The following is a 17,300-nucleotide window of genomic DNA, read 5'->3' on the forward strand; positions in this document are numbered from 1 at the left end:
ACAAAGTTGTGGAGAAGTACAGATCAGGGTTGGGTTATAAAAAAAATATCAGAAACTTTGAACATCCCAAGGAACACCCTCAAGTAACTTATTAAAAAATAGAAAGAATATGGCACCACAACAAACCTGACAAGAGAGGGCCACCCACCAAAACTCATGGACCAGGCAAGGAGGGCATTAATCAGAGGCAACAAAGAGACCAAAGATAACCCTGAAGGAGCTGCAAAGCTCCACAGCAGAGATTGGAGTATCTGTCCATAGGACCACTTTAAGCCGTACATTCCACAGAGCTGGGCTTTATGGGAGAGTGGCAGGAAAAAAGCAATTGCTTAAAGAAAAGAATAAGCGAACACATTTGGTGTTCGCTAAAAGGCACGTGGGAGTCTCCCCAAACATATGGAAGAAGGTACTCTGGTCAGATGAGACTAAAATGTAGCTTTTTGTCCATTAAGGAAAACGCTATGCCTGGCGCAAACCCAACACCTCACTTCACCCTGAGCACACCATCCCCACAATGAAGCAAGGTGGTGGCAGCATCATGCCATGGGAATGGTTTTTATCAGCAGGGGAGGGATAACTGGTCAGAATTGAAGGAATGATGGATGGCGCTAAACACAGGGAAATTCTTGAGGAAAACCTGTTTCAGTCTTCCAGAGATTTGAGACTGAGTTTCACCTTCCAGCAGGACAATGACCCTAAGCATACTGCTAAACCAACACTCAACTGGTTTATGAGGAAACATGTAAATGTCTTGGAATGGCCTAGTCAAAGCCCAGACCTCAATCCAATTGAGAATCTGTGGTATGACTTAAAGATTGCTGTACACCAGCGCCACCCATCCAATTTGAAAGAGCTGGAGCAGTTTTACCTTGAAGAATGGACAAAAATCCCAGTTGCTAGATGAGCCAAGCTTATAGAGACAAACCCCAAGAGACTTGCAGCTGTAATGTTGCAAAGGGCGGCTCTACAAAGTATTGACTTTATAGTTAAGTTTTCAGTTTTTTTTGTCTTATTCTTTGTTTCACAATAAATAAATAAAATATTTTGCATCTTCAAAGTGGAAGGCATGTTGTGTAAATCAAATGATACACCCCCCCCAAAAAAATCAATTTTAATTCCAGGTTGTAAGTCAACAAAATAGGGAAAATGCCAAGGGAGGGTGAATACTTTCGCTAGCCACTGTATGTTCAGTCTCCCCAAAAAGCTTGTCCATTTCATGTAACATCATAACGCTTTTCATTTGCCTTATTCCTCCAATATGCCAATATTTAGAAGTCTGCATTTTTGGGTATCCGCTCCCCCCAAGGGGTGCTATGGACACCCGCATCAAAAGTGTTATATCTATTTTGTTTTTCCAGTCTGTGAGACATTAATCAAATCAAATCACATTTATTTATATAGCCCTTCGTACATCAGCTGATATCTCAAAGTGCTGTACAGAAACCCAGCCTAAAACCCCAAACAGCAAGCAATGCAGGTGTAGAAGCACATTAAAGTTTGAGTGCAAATGTGATTTTGCTAATGTAACATCCATAACCCTGGAATTGCCCATTTAATAATTATTACAATATTATTCAATTTGGGATACTCAGAATAACATTGCTAGCACATTGTCATAGTGATGTCAGATATACATATTCCCCTCCCCCCAGGTGAGGCAGTCACCTCCCTGGCAATCTATCAGTGGGCTGTGGACAGATCTATTAGTCAGAGAAGCCAGTGATGACATGACTGTTGCCCTTACTATCAGACATTGATCTATTTCCTTCATTTCATTATCGCACCCCACAGGAGAGTGGGATGGAGGGAGCGAGAGAGAGAGAGAGGGAGGCAGAGGGAGGAGGAGGGTCGGGGGGGAGAAAGAGATGCTAGGAGATGGAGAATAAAGCCTACCTGTGTGCAATCTAACGAAGCACGGCACCAGGGATCTGTTCGCACATTGTTGGTGGGGAAAGTCCCTACACACACACACACACACACACACACACACAAACCGGCTGAAAATAACAATTGCCTCACACCGGGTGGGTGAGAAACCGCATGCCCCCCGAATGGAGAGGTAGATAATAACACACATGCACGTCACACTTATCACTGTCCACATAGACTCGGGGTGTGTCTGAAAGGCTCCCTGTCCCCTATATAGTGCACTAAGGCAGACGAGAGCTCTGTGCCCTGGTCAAAAGTAGTGCACTATATAGGGAATAGGGTACCATTTTGGACGCAGCCTCAAAGATATCATTCATGCAGTCTCCCACCTATTACTATTGACTGCAGATCCTTATTGGGATCCTCTAAGGAATTTTAGTAGCCTGCATGTCAATACTCAAGTCTTCTCTGCTTTAGCCCACTCCTGTATTTGCCTGGATTCCAGGACCCGAATTAAGAAAGCTACAGTATTTTCTAGTTAATAGTTAGCAATATGGCTTAAGGGTCTGCTCTTCAACCATGCAACTGTTATCACAGCTAAAGCAGAACCAGTCTTGTACCTTGGGTTAGTTTGAGTGCTGCCTGTCTCTGTGTTGTAGGTCGGGGTAGTTCTAGCTCTATGTGGGGTAGTTTAGTGCTGTTTGTCTGTGTTGTTGGTCTGGGGTTGTTTTTAGTGTTGTCTGTGTTGTAGGTCTGGGGTAGTTGTAGCTCTATGTGAGGTAGTTTTAGTGCTGTCTGGTGTGAGGTTGTTCTGGTGGGGCTCAGGTTAGCGCGGCCCAGATGAATCCGTGACCATGTAGATCCTCTTGTGTCGTCACATAATTCACCACAACACCTCTCAGACCTGAGACAGACTTATCAGGGTCGGGGGCTCTCTCTTGCTCTCTCTCTTGCTCTCTCTCTTGTTCTGTCTCTTGCTCTCTCTCTCTCTCTCTCTCTCTCTCTCTCTCTCTCTCTTGCTCTCTCTCTCTCTCTCTTGCTCTCTCTCTCTTGCTCTCTCTCTCTCTCTCACGATATATATATATATATATATATATAGAGAGAGAGAGCACTAAACTACTATAGAGAGCACTAAACTACTTTCTCTCTCACTCTCTTAACCTCATTCCGCTCACTCACTGGAACTCTCTCTCGCCCGCTTTCTTTCCCCCTCTCTCCTGTCTGTCAGTAGAGGCATGTTGTGTGTGATGGATAGAAGTGGAGTGTTTTGCAGAGCCTCATCTAAATTCCCATCGATTAGGAGCCGTAATTAAAGAGTCCCGGCCATGCCTGGCCTGGCCTGGCAACTCACTCCATCCATCTGTCTTCTATCTTTCTTTCCACCCTCCCTTTCTCTTTTTTTCCCTCTCCCTTTTTCTCTCCATCTATCCATATTTCTCTCTCTTTCTCTTATATATCATTCCCTCTTTTTTTCCTCCTTCTCTCACTGATCATCTCCACCTGTCTAACAATCCCTTTTTCCCGTTCTTCCCTTTCGCACTGACGAACCTCACATCTTTTTGGAGTTGATGGGCCTCATGTAACCTTTCTAACTCTCTCCCTCCCTTTCCCTCTCCCCTGCCTCCCCCTTCTTCCTTCTCTCTCACTCTCCCTCCTTTTCTCTGTGTAGGAGCTCTCTGAGGACCCTCACCTGTTTGTGGATGGGATCAGTGCGCACGACCTGCACCAGGGCCAGCTGGGAAACTGCTGGTTTGTGGCAGCGTGCTCCAGCCTGGCCTCCAGAGAGTCCTTGTGGTCTAAAGTAAGTGTGTCTGTGGGTGGGGAGGGTAGTGTGCGCATGTGTGTGACATGTGATCTTAAACAAGAGATGCACACTCTTAACTATAACACACACACAATACCCATTAGGCCCCATTACCTGGTGGTGAAGGGATAAACAGGGGAAAGCTCCTCTCACCAGAAGCATCATTAGGATAAATCAACACCTATCTCTAATACTCTCAGTAGAGTTGAAGTGCCATGGTCCTTTGTGGCATCCTTCAAGCTTAGAACTCAGTCTGGTGTTTAAGTATCAAAGCAGACTTTTCCGGTCCACCCGGTTGTTTTGAAAGAATGAATGTCTCGCATTCTTTCATGACACCTTCAAGTTACTGGATGTGTGTACCATGTTGTAGGTCTAAAGCCCTATTAGTTCAGGACTGGTATTACTATATGTGTACCATGTTGTAGGTCTAAAGCCCTATTAGTTCAGGACTGGTATTACTATATGTGTACCATGTTGTAGGTCTAAAGCCCTATTAGTTCAGGACTGGTATTACTATATGTGTACCATGTTGTAGGTCTAAAGCCCTATTAGTTCAGGACTGGTATTACTATATGTGTACCATGTTGTAGGTCTAAAGCCCTATTAGTTCAGGACTGGTATTACTATATGTGTACCATGTTGTAGGTCTAAAGCCCTATTAGTTCAGGACTGGTATTACTATATGTGTACCATGTTGTAGGTCTAAAGCCCTATTAGTTCAGGACTGGTATTACTATATGTGTACCATGTTGTAGGTCTAAAGCCCTATTAGTTCAGGACTGGTATTACTGTATGTGTACCATGTTGTAGGTCTAAAGCCCTATTAGTTCAGGACTGGTATTACTGTATGTGTACCATGTTGTAGGTCTAAAGCCCTATTAGTTCAGGACTGGTATTACTATATGTGTACCATGTTGTAGGTCTAAAGCCCTATTAGTTCAGGACTGGTATTACTATATGTGTACCATGTTGTAGGTCTAAAGCCCTATTAGTTCAGGACTGGTATTACTGTATGTGTACCATGTTGTAGGTCTAAAGCCCTATTAGTTCAGGACTGGTATTACTGTATGTGTACCATGTTGTAGGTCTAAAGCCCTATTAGTTCAGGACTGGTATTACTATATGTGTACCATGTTGTAGGTTTAAAGCCCTATTAGTTCAGGACTGGTATTACTATATGTCGGTTATGAAATTATTATCCCAGCATGTCCGTTTTTTCCAGTGGACCAGTGAACATTTGCTGTCATGTTCTTAGCCTGTCAAACCTTCAAAACACAGTTGCTTTTAAACATACATTTGCTGTCATGTTCTTAGCCTGTCAAACCCTCAAAACACAGTTGCTTTTAAACATACATTTGCTGTCATGTTCTTAGCCTGTTAAACCCTGCAAACCCTCAAAACACAGTTGCTTTTAAACATTTGCTGTCATGTTCTTAGCCTGTCAAACCCTCAAAACACAGTTGCTTTTAAACATACATTTGCTGTCATGTTCTTAGCCTGTCAAACCCTCAAAACACAGTTGCTTTTAAACATACATTTGCTGTCATGTTCTTAGCCTGTCAAACCCTCAAAACACAGTTGCTTTTAAACATACATTTGCTGTCATGTTCTTAGCCTGTTAAACCCTGCAAACCCTCAAAACACAGTTGCTTTTAAACATTTGCTGTCATGTTCTTAGCCTGTCAAACCCTCAAAACACAGTTGCTTTTAAACATACATTTGCTGTCATTTTCTTAGCCTGTTAAACCCTGCAAACCCTCAAAACACAGTTGCTTTTAAACATACATTTGCTGTCATGTTCTTAGCCTGTTAAACCCTGCAATATCCCTCAAAACACAGTGATGACGATTTGCACGAGATAAGTATTATTTAAGGAGCTTTGCCAAAAACATTAGGTTTTTAGGGCTGGGATAATATGAGAAAAAAATAAGAAACGTGCACACTGCTCTTGCAAGTATCACTGCTCTTCATTAAGCTTTACGTATGGGCCTTGAGGCTAATAACCTTCCTGCCAATTAAAAAATTAGCTTTTTGTTTTTTTATTGAAAATGTACTCTATATAAAGATGTGTTAACAGATTTGGAAGCTTGCGCTATTTCAGCTATTTTGTTTTCAGGACCACAACTACTTCTATCACCAGAGTGAGGATGAGGAATTAATGATTTACATAGAGATACAACCCAATCAACTTTGACCTATTGAAGATAAAGGCATGTTGTCCAACAGTACAACAAGATGAACTTAATGCGTGTGTGACCATGCATTTCCTTGATGGAAGCAGTGCAGTGAGGGTTTAGTTACACTAGGCATGGGGCAGCGGTACATACAACAACCAAGAGGTAGATCCCCCAGGAAGCTGGTATGTGCAAAGGACTAATTAGCTGTGGTGTGTGTATGTATAGTGTCTGTCTGTCGTGTGTGTGTGTGTGTGTGTATGACCGGCAACTGTAAGTATGAGAGAGAAGAAGTGTGATTGTGAGCTGATGTTATTGAATAAGGAAGAAAAGGACAATGGAGACGACGTCAGATTAATAATTACACTCTTAGACTGCAGGCCATTCTCTTAATTGAGACTCGGGAGACTGTCAGTGTACTCTGCTGCTATTGCTTTTCCATTACTGACAAAAGGAATGGCGTTTGAGAATAATTTGGGAGAAAAGTGGTCAACCGCAAAGAGAGAGAGTCAATCTAGTTCTAAATATGTGTATGTGACCAATACAATGTGATTTGATTTGAGAGAGTCAATCTAACAGGTGGCTGTTTGTGATTTCAGGTGTTGATATATGCCTCTGTGGTGAATGAGTGGGTGACTAGGTGTGTGTGGGAGGGGGGGGGGGGGGGGGTGTACACAAGCTTGTGGTGCCCATCTCTCCTTCTGTTTTCTTTTTTCTTTCTGTCTCTCCTACACACCAACATATTCTCTCTTTCCTTTCCCCTCCATCTCTCCCTCTCCACTCCTCAGCTCTCTTTGTGGTGGCCTCGGTCCATATTCATAAAGCCTTTCAGAGCTTTGATCTAGGATCAGGTCCCCCCCTCGTCCATGTATCTTATTCATAATGATCTAAAAGGCTGAACTGATTGTAGATCAGCACTTCTGTTCTGACATGTTTATGAATACGGGGTGACCTTTGGGAGGGAGGGAGTTTAAGTGCTGGTTGCTGTGGAGATATAATCCCCCTCTCTGACGTTTGTCATTCGGGCCGGGGCCAGACGGAGATGGATGAGGTAATAGGAAGCCAGTCTGTGTCGTGTTCATTAGGGCACACCATAGCAAAAAAACATCACAGGAAAATTTTAAACGAGTGTTTCTTCTTGGACGAGTCCAGGCTGTTTTTGTCAGACGCCAGTAGAAAAAATTAGATCCGTAAGTACACACACACGCAGACACAGGCAGGCAGACACCCAACACATAAACATGTGCATCCGTGCGTACACACACACATTGAAATTGAAAAACATCAGAGCTGACCTTGTGTAGCTAGTCTGTTAGAAATGCCACAGAGAACCGTTTTGTCTTTTTGTTACGATTTATTCAAATGCACATCAATTACACACAAGTAGTCATTCTCTAATTAGTCACGTTATGGTATCAAACAAACCTTACAAGTAATGAATAATCACATATCTAGACTCGACTGACTGACTGACTGTAGCTACAGTACGGCTTTGAATGCTCTACAAAGATTTGAAGGAAACATGATTGAAGATTAAAAGTCCACTCACAGGTGAAGCACTTACTGCATCTTTAATAGTAATTTCAACATCAGAAATGCTCCAGTCGTTTGATACACTTGACTAGTATTACCTTAATCCCTACAGAAAGTCTACCTACAGTAGAAAGGGCATATTGCAATCCAAAAAGGTTTTGTGTTTTGTTTGAGACAGGAAGATGAAGAGATGGAAGAGAGTGTTAAAAAGGAAGCGATTGAGTCAAGGGAGTGGAGGGTGTTGAGGTGTTATCCTTCCTCTACCCCAGAGGACGTGAGTAGTTGTGGTCTCTCCGGTCGGTCGATTTGTCTGTCCTGTCCCCTGTGGTACAGCATTCTAACAACTACTGCAGGCCACATTAAATCACCCGGATTTGGATAACAGGTCGTCATTTTGAGACCTGTGCTCTAACCCTAACGTCTTTACCTCTAACTCTAAGAAGAAGTAGCATATGTAGAAAATTACTGAAATTCTAAACGAAAAACAAAGTCGTTCTCCGACGAGGACTGGTTGAGGTGGAAAAACATGAAGAAAGGCAACAAAAAGAGAAATGGCAAACGTACTTGCTCATAAGGCCAGAGGATAGTCAAATTAAATAAAACATAACCAAAATGTCCACCTAGTACCTTGCCATTTCCTCCTACAGTCTTCACTTCTGGTCCACCTGGAAGCTGATGGAGCATTCAACAGCGTCCGGACCAACACCCTCCTCAAATGTCAGCAGGAAGTACATTGTCTTCCGCACCTTCGCCATCTCAGCGATCCGCTCACCAAACTCCTGGGCGTCTGCCTCATACTGGTGCACGGGTGTGTCATCGCCGTCGCTCTCAGCTCGCCAAAACACCCCCGCCGGCTCCAGCAGTTGGCGGTTCATCAGGTGGGTGAGGTCGGGCGTCCAGAGCTGTGAGGTGGCAGTCACGGTGAGGCGGCCTGAGCGTACCAGCCTCACTCCCCAGTGGGCAAAACGCAATGCCTGCTGGGAGAAGTCCAGGCGGTAGATAGCCTCGTGTGGTCGGAGGAGGCGCTCGCCGTCCTGCCTCTTCCCGCCACGCTGCTGCAGCGACTGGGCCCGCTGACGCATCACCTCGGTCAGATGGGCGTCGGGCCTGAAGGGCAGCTCCAGAGTTACTTGGGAGGCCATGTTGGTTTAGGTTCAAGAGTGTGATGGGTCGATAGGGGGAAACTGGAAACACTTTGACTGGCTGAGTCCTCAGGAATCCTCACTCTCTCTTGGTTACGTTCTCTCTCTCTTTTCTTTCTGTCACCGGGTCAGCACACGCATGCAGCTCTTCTTTGGACTGTGGCCTCTTCCTCCTATCTCTTTCTACCTCTTTCTTTATTGAGTGCAGTATGTGTGAGTGGAAGACACTTGTGCACACCCACAGCACCCTGAGATGAGGGGCGGGCCTTGCCGTCTTGTCGTTCTTGGTTGGCAAGATGAGCTCTAGGCAACCTGAGCTAATGACATCTGCAGTAGCGACGCGGGGATTGCCCTTGGAGGAACAGGGGACAGCTGTGTGTTTGTCACATATTTGTTTTGTCTCACATTTGTACCGTCTTTGTGCTCGGCTAGCGTAGGCTTGCCTCTCTCGCATACTTTACTTAACTAAGTGTGACCGAAATCAGAGATTTTCTTTGTCAGTTTGCCAAGTAACCAGTGCAGGCTGGTGTCACTGGAATGGAACAGTATCAAACAGATGGAATGTGTTTAATGTGTTTGATACCTGTTCCGTTAATTCCATTACAGCGATTACAATAACCCCGTCTTCTGACTTCTCCCACCACCAGCTTGCTCAACTTTAACTTCAGATAGAAATAGAAAGAATAGGAAATCGTGTCAGCTTTATTCAATCTGAAGGAAAAACATATACAGTCGTATGAAAAGGTTTGGGCACCCCTGACAAGTTCCATGATTTCAACTTTACATAGTTGAATGTGCTGACAACAAAATCACACGCAAAAATTATCAATGGAAATCAAATGTATCAACCCATGGAGGTCTGGATTTGGAGTCACACTCAAAATTACAGTGGAAAACCACACTACAGGCTGATCCAACTTTGATGTAATGTCCTTAAAACAAGTCAAAATGAGGCTCAGTAGTGTGTGTGGCCTCCACGTGCCTGTATGACCTCCCTACAACGCTTGGGCGTGCTCCTGATGAGGTGGCGGATGGTCTCCTGAGGGATCTCCTCCCTGACCTGGACTAAAGCATCCGCCAACTCCTGGACAGTCTGTGGTGGATGGAGCGAGACATGATGTCCCAGATGTGCTAAATTGGATTCAGGTCTGGGGAACGGGTAGGCCAGTCCATAGCATCAATGCCTTCCTCTTGCAGGAACTGCTGACACACTCCAGCCACATGAGGTCTAGCATTGTCTTGCATTAGGAGGAACCCAGGGCCAACCGCACCAGCATATGGTCTCAAAAGGGGTCTGAGGATCTCATCTCTGTACCTAATGGCAGTCAGGCTAGCACATGGAGGGCTGTGCGGCCCCCCAAAGAAATTCCACCCCACACCATGACTGACCCACCGCCAAACCGGTCATGCTGGAGGATGTTGCAGGCAGCAGAACGTTCTCCACGGCGTCTCCAGACTCTGTCACGTCTGTCACATGTGCTCAGTGTGAACCTGCTTTCATCTGTGAAGAGCACAGGGCGCCAGTGGCGAATTTGCTAATCTTGGTGTTGGGCTGTAAGCACAACCCCCACCTGTGGATGTCGGGCCCTCATACCACCCTCATGGAGTCGGTTTCTGACCGTTTGAGCAGACACATGCACATTTGTGGCCTGCTGGAGGTCATTTTGCAGGGCTCTGGCAGTGCTCCTCCTGCTCCTCCTTGCACGGCGGAGGTAGCGGTCCTGCTGCTGGGTTGTTGCCCTCCTACGGCCTCCTCCACGTCCTGATGTACTGGCCTGTCTCCTGGTAGCGCCTCCATGCTCTGGACACTACGCTGACAGACACAGCAAACCTTCTTGCCACAGCTCGCATTGATATGCCATCCTGGATGAGCTGCACTACCTGAGCCACTAGAGGGAAAGCACCGCCAGCATTCAAAAGTGACCAAAACATCAGCCAGGAAGCATAGGAACTGAGAAGTGATCTGTGGTCACCACCTGCAGAACCACTCCTTTATTGGGGGTGTCTTGCTAATTGCCTATAATTTCCACCTGTTGTCTATTCCATTTTGATTTCACAACAGCATGTGTATTTCAGTAGTGAAATTAGGTTGTCAATCAGTGTTGCACCCCAATTCCATCATATTTAGTGGACAGTTTGATTCCTTACAGAAGTGTGATTGACATCCAGTGCACAGTCACTTTAGTTACATTGTGTTGTTTAAGTGTTCCCTTTATTTTTGTTCCATTTAGCAGTGTATTTCAGTAGTGAAATGAGGTTTATTGGGTGCCGTTCCCCTCATTAACAGAAAATGTGCAATATGCATCAAAACAAAATTAGACAGGTGCATAAATTTGGGCACCCCAATAGAAAAAATCACATCAATATTTAGTAGAGCCTCCTTTTGCTAAAATAACAGCCTCTGGAGAGAGCATGGAACGGGAAGGTTGAACACCAGACGGCCCTTGAGTTGTAGGGGTTTAATGGCCAGGCAGGGAGCCCAGCCAACAGCGGGAGACGCTTCCCATAGCCTCTAATGAGTGTCTGGATTCTGTTCTGGATGAAGGTATTTTGGACCATTCCTCCTTACAAAACATCTCCAGTTCAGTTAGGTTTGATGGTTGCTGAGCATAGACAGCCCGCTTCAAATCATCCCACAGATTCTCAATGATATTCAGGTCTGGGGACTGGGATGGCCATTCCAGAACATTGTACTTGTTCCTCTGCATAAATGCCCGGGTAGATTTTGAGCAGTGTTTTGGGTCGAAATATCCAGCCCCGGCGTAACTTCAACTTTGTGACTGATTCTTCAACATTATTCCCAAGAATCTGCTGATATTGAGTGGAATCCATGCGACCCTCAACTTGAACAAGATTCCCAGTACCAACACTGGCCACACAGCCCCATAGCATGATGGAACCCCCATCAAGTGTTTTTCTTAGAACGCTGTGTTCTTTTGCCGCCATGCATAACGTTGTGTTATGACCAAATAACTCACTCTTTGTTTCATCATTCCACAGCACCTTATTCCAAAATGAACCTGGCTTGTCCAAATGTGCGTCCGCATACCTCAAGCCACTCTGTTTGTGGCGTGTGTGCAGAAAAGGCTTCTTCCGCATCACTCTCCCATACAGCTTCTCCTTGTGCAAAGTGCGCTGAATTGTTGAACGATGCACAGTGACACCATCTGCAGCAAGATGATGTTGTAGGTCTTTGGAGGTGGTCTGTGGGCTGTTTTTGACCGTTCTCACCATTCTTCGCCTTTGCCTCTCTGATATTTTACTTGGCTTGCCACTTCTGGCCTTAACAAGAACTATGCCTGTGGTCTTCCATTTCCTCACTATGTTCCTCACAGTGGACACTGACAGCTTAAATCTCTGCGATAGCTTTTTGTAGCCTTCCTCTAAACCATAATGTTGAACAATCCTTGTTTTCAGGTCATTTGAGAGTTGTTTTGAGGCCCCCATGTTGCCACTCTTCAGAGGAGAGTCAAAGAGAATAACAACTTGCAATTGGCCACCTTAAATACTGTTTCTCATGATTGGATGCACTTGTCTATGAAGTTCAAGGCTTAATGAGCTCACCAAACCAATTGTGTGTTCCAATTAATCAGTGCTAAGTAGTTACAGGTATTCTAATCAACAGAATGACAAGGGTGCCCACATTTTTGCATAGCCTATTTTTCACATCTCATTTAATTTCATACAACTTAATATTGCTACACAAAAACTCTTTGTCTGGACAATTCCCCAGTACTTAGCTTTTATTAGAAAATGAATGGCCTGCCACTGTGATAATTTTCTGTGACGACAGAGTAAATTATTATGCAGCCTCAGAGGGGTGCCCAAACTTTTTCATACGACTATGTTCTACCTGATATATTTCTATCTGCAATGTTCAGAACATTAGGCAGAGGGAGGATGGGGTTTCTGCTGTTTCTGGCCAGAGTCCAGTCCATCCTTTGCAGAGAGAGTAAAGTTATTATAGAGCTATATTATGTTCTGGATGAAACCCTAGATTGATGCCCCCCCTCCCTCGTTCTCACTCTCTCTCTTTCCTTCACCCCCCTCTCTTTCTCTCTATGTCACTGGCTTCCTAAGGGCTCTCACATGACTTGGGGTTTCTATGGTGCAGATTTGTTTTTTTTAATCCTCTCCTCTTAAAGGAGCTGCTACACACACACACAGAACAGCCCCTTGATCTGCAGAACAAAGGTTCCATCAGAACCACCCTGCCAGAACTGACCCACCGACCAGGGCTCTTAGTCCACCACTCCCCAGCATGTATCTCCAAGGGCAGTGGAGGAACAGTGGTTCATTTCCATCAAGTTTAGCCCTCTGCACTCCGCAGTACATCTTCATTATGTGGCGTCTCATTACTACACTTCCTGTTTAGCCCTGATGGCTGATGGGTATTTCGGGTGGGTGGGCGAGGGGGCTAAGTGCGGTCTTGTTTGCCCCCCAGCCAGCCCATCGCAGTCCGAGGGGGAGCCCCCGGGAAGGGGATGACTGGCTGGTACTTCATTGCAGCTCTAATCATTCCCGTTCCTCTGTCCTGTTCCATGTATTCTTCCTCCTCTGGATGTATACTTGTCAGAGCCCAGGTGATACACTACATTTATTCCCTTAATCCTCTGGAACGCAGCGGGCCAGCCGGGGGTGACATGTTGGAGACAAGAGGTATGTCCAGCAGGGATCACAGGCTCACTCACAAGAGGGTGTGGTATTTACGAGTTCAGCCGACACGCGGCTTGTTCGTTCTGACTCTCTTTTTCCTCCCCCTCCTCCCTCTACGCGTCCTGCCTACCCACACCCACTCCCTCTTTCACGCCCCCACCCCCTCCGCCCTTTTCCCAACCTTCCCCTCTCTCTTTCCCACTTTCATCTCCATCCACCCCTCCTTCTCTGAACTCTCCCTCTGCTCCACCCCCCTCCCTCCCTCCCTTCAGGTCATCCCAGACTGGAAAGAGCAGGAGTGGGACACGGAGACACCCGAGTCGTACGCCGGGATCTTCCACTTCCGCTTCTGGCGCTTCGGAGAGTGGGTGGATGTGGTGATCGACGACCGGCTTCCCACGGTGGACAACCAGCTGGTCTACTGCCACTCGGATGACAGCAACGAGTTCTGGAGCGCACTGGTGGAGAAGGCCTATGCCAAGTTAGTCAATGAATCAATCAATCTGTCAATGGCTTTATTGTCCAAATTGGGAAATGTGTCGTACAGTCTGGTTGGAAAATGTTTTAAACGTTCAATCCATCCATCCATCAAGCAGTCAATCAATTTGTTGTCCCAATTGGACAATGTGTAATACAACATTACAATGTAATGAACACCTAGGGGCAGGGATAAAGAGATACAGTACTGTAGCAGCCCCAGTAGCCCTGGGGAATATCATCTAGAATAGGATCAAATGCTACTGTATGTTTTACTCTCCCAGTATTTGAGGAATGCAGAAAAAGTCTTTAGAACGAGGATGCACTCACTCACTCAGGTAAATAAATATTTCCAATTGGTAACGCTTTACTTAATGCCTGTAGGTATAATGCTTTATAACATCTTATAAGCCTTTCATGTCTTAGAATTAGGCTTATTATTGTCTGTCACTATTTTAACTGATTCAAGATACTGTATCTACTAGCCACTGTCTTTATGATTTGAGATGTGGAGTCACATCTTGAGATATGGAGTCAAACAAGAGGTTCAGTTGTCATTCTGTTGTCAACTGTGCACTGTAGATCGAGAGATATTTGACTACAGATGAACTCATACATGTATTCCTCTTCCTCGACCTGTCCCTGCAGAGTGTACGGCTGCTACGAGGCCCTGGATGGCGGGAACACGGCGGATGCCCTGGTGGACTTCACAGGGGGCGTGTCGGAGCCCATGGACCTGCTGGAGGGCCAGATGGCCACTGACGAGGTGGCCCGCAACCAGCTGTTTGAGAGGGTGCTGAAGGTCCACAACCGGGATGGCCTCATCAGCTGCTCCATCCGGGTGAGTCACTCAGGGGGAAGAGCTGTACTAGGCAACCATTTTGGATCAGGGGCAGCCAGGGGGTCAGTTAGGAGATCTCGGTCATGTTCAATACAAAACATGAGAAAAAATGCTTTGAAAACAGGGAGGTACTTCCTGTACTTCCTGTTTTCCATTGCAAAATGTTTTTTTCTGCCTTGTGCTATTTGGAACACCAAAAAATTGCAACATAAATCGCAAATTACAGCGTTTGGCAAAATCACCATGATAATGTGCCATCTCGTCTATTTCCAAAGTTGCGGTTACTTGGCTCATGCAAAGTCTACATTTACAAGAGGAAAATGTAATCCTTTGTGATTATCCATCTATCTATCATCTATCAATGTAATCATACAAGGCTTTCTCTGCTGATGAGACTTAAATTTGTATATACACTTTCAGAATGCAAATTACCGTCCTCTTCTCTATCCATCCATCTACCTGTCATCCTCAATCTGCTTGTTGTTTATCTGTCCATCCGTCAGTCCGTCTATTCATCTGTTCATCAATACGCAACATCTGCTGTTGGGAGCTCCATTTGTACGAGTTCCACTCTCCCCCGGGCAGCCACTGACTGCATCCCATATGGCACCCTACTCCCTACAAAGTGCACTACTTTTGACCAGAACCCTATGGGCCCTTGTTGAAAGTAGTACTCTGTAAAGGTAATAAGTTGCACATTTGGAACACAGGCACTGAGTCCCCCCTTTTGATTGTCTGCGCTCGTCCACTTCTGCACTAGAACTCATTTACAGTCCAACATTGTGTGATTCCGAATCAAGTACACTAGCTCAACTGGCAGCGAGAGGCGTTTTATATTCATGAGTTTTCATTAGGCTCTATTACGGAACAATAACAACCTGCCCTGACCACACCGAAAAACCGTAGTCCTTAATTCCTCGGACATGACCCATGACTTGGTGGTTGTTGTTTTTATGGTTGTAACGTCCTGGCAACATTATAAAAATGCTTGACTACGCACAGGCTTTTTGTTGTGAGGAGGTCTGATTTAGGAATGCAACAAAGGCATTTTAAAAGCCACACTCGTGCATCTCTCCCCAGACTCCTAATTGCTTTTTGTCTTCCCCTCCCCCTTCGCTGTTTTTTGTAAGCATGGTTTGAAAAATGATGTGTGTGGTAGCAAATGCTCAGCACGTCTTCCACAGAGCCTATGGGCCGAGGCAGAATAAGGAAGTGGCCTATTTTTTTTATTTTAAATGATGTTCAGGCCGAATTCTAAATATTCTTGCCACCTCTCTTTCTGATTATTGACCTGCCGAACATTCCCCATTTATCTATTCATACATCATTTTTATCAGTAAGAAGAGGTATTTTGATTGATTTAATTGATGACAATCGTTTTTTCTCATTAGACTCAGATTAGACTCTGATTTGTAAAGGGGGTTAATCGTAACATTTGCTACAATTAACCCCTTACCTAAACTTCTGTGGTATTTTATATGGTATTTACACACATTCACATTGTGATATGAAATGTCACTTATAATATATAATAATAATAATAATATATGCCATTTAGCTGACGCTTTTATCCAAAGCGACTTACAGTCATGTGTGCATACATTCTACGTATGGGTGGTCCCGGGAATCGAACCCACTACCCTGGCGTTACAAGCGCCATGCTCTACCAACTGAGCCACAGAAGGACCACACTTCTTTACATCAAGTACAAACAAGATAATATCTTAGAGAAATGAAAAAAGTAATTCATTCTTTTGAATGCTAAAAGTATCATATAAAATATATGCATTTTGTTTACTCCGCTTTTGGTCAATATGACATGGCTAAAATCTAAATTGAAAATATTTTTTGTCAATTTAGTATTTTTTATCCAACTATCAGTTTCAAGTCAGAAATGTTTTCAATTTATGGGGTGACAGCTAGCCTAGTGGTTATAGGGTTGGACTAGTAACCGAAAGGTTGCAAGATCGAATCCCTGAGCTGACAAGGTAAAAATCTGTTGTTCTGCCCCTGAACAAGGCAGTTAACCCACTGTTCCTAGGCTGTCATTGAAAATAATAATGTGTTCTTAACTGACTTGCCTAGTTAAATAGAATTGCCTTTCATTTTTACCATTGGAGACAGACATTTCACTTCCACCACTTTCGGTTGAATTGTGAACAACTGGTATGTCCTAGAAACTTACAATGTGTAATATGATTATTAATATTATTATTCTACCTCAAATATTGTTTTCATACTAAGCAAAAGCCTAGCTCTCTGAAGTCCAGACAACTGCTTTCCCATTTACATTTAAGTCATTTAGCAGACGCTCTTATCCAGAGCGACTTACAAATTGGTGCATTCACCTTATGACATCCAGTGGAACAGCCACTTTACAATAGTGCATCTAAATCTTTCCCGTTGGGCCAGGTGTGAATGTTCTGGTAGCCAACATACTCAACCAATTTGAATACAATGGGAAGTGCATACACAGTTGATGGCCCATCAGCACGCAATTAAGTATGCTTAAGTTGAGAGCCTATGAGGTCAATGAGAAGGGTTTGTGCATGCAGGAACAGTCATGTATGGTTTTTTATGTAGGATCCCCTGGGTCATATTTAGTAGGCACCAAATGGACTGAAACGGGGAGGGACTAAATGATCTCATCCAACATGGATGTCGATTAAGGCAGCCCCCGCACCTCTCTGATTCAGAGGGGTTGGGTTAAACGTTGAAGACACATTTCAGTTGAATGCATTCATTTGTACAATTGACTATGTATTCCCCTTTCCCAATAAAAAACACTTGTTTTTGTTTTCCGT

General features: G+C 44.6%; 3 protein-coding genes across 3 annotated transcripts in view; 1 reads left to right on the forward strand and 2 right to left on the reverse strand.

Moving 5' to 3' along the window:
• Positions 1 to 17,300, reverse strand: part of LOC118390955 (glycerophosphodiester phosphodiesterase domain-containing protein 5-like) — a 248,573-nt gene that overhangs the window by 106,749 nt on the left and 124,524 nt on the right. The gene's annotated exons all lie outside the window — the stretch shown is intronic.
• The window catches only part of LOC118390953 (calpain-5-like), a 49,966-nt gene that overhangs the window by 22,251 nt on the left and 10,415 nt on the right, over positions 1 to 17,300 (forward strand). The window contains exons 3-5 of the mRNA XM_035781826.2: positions 3,539 to 3,670; positions 13,451 to 13,659; positions 14,304 to 14,496. Coding sequence (XP_035637719.1) covers positions 3,539 to 3,670; positions 13,451 to 13,659; positions 14,304 to 14,496 — 534 coding nt within the window. The remainder of the gene's footprint in view (positions 1 to 3,538; positions 3,671 to 13,450; positions 13,660 to 14,303; positions 14,497 to 17,300) is intronic.
• ompb (olfactory marker protein b) lies at positions 7,182 to 8,764 on the reverse strand. The gene has a single exon (XM_035781827.2). It carries the CDS (start codon positions 8,520 to 8,522, stop codon positions 8,031 to 8,033), a length of 492 nt encoding a protein of 163 aa, XP_035637720.1. The 5' UTR covers positions 8,523 to 8,764; the 3' UTR covers positions 7,182 to 8,030.

Source organism: Oncorhynchus keta, chromosome 12 (genome assembly GCF_023373465.1).
Source record: "Oncorhynchus keta strain PuntledgeMale-10-30-2019 chromosome 12, Oket_V2, whole genome shotgun sequence".
NCBI lineage: Eukaryota > Metazoa > Chordata > Actinopteri > Salmoniformes > Salmonidae > Oncorhynchus > Oncorhynchus keta.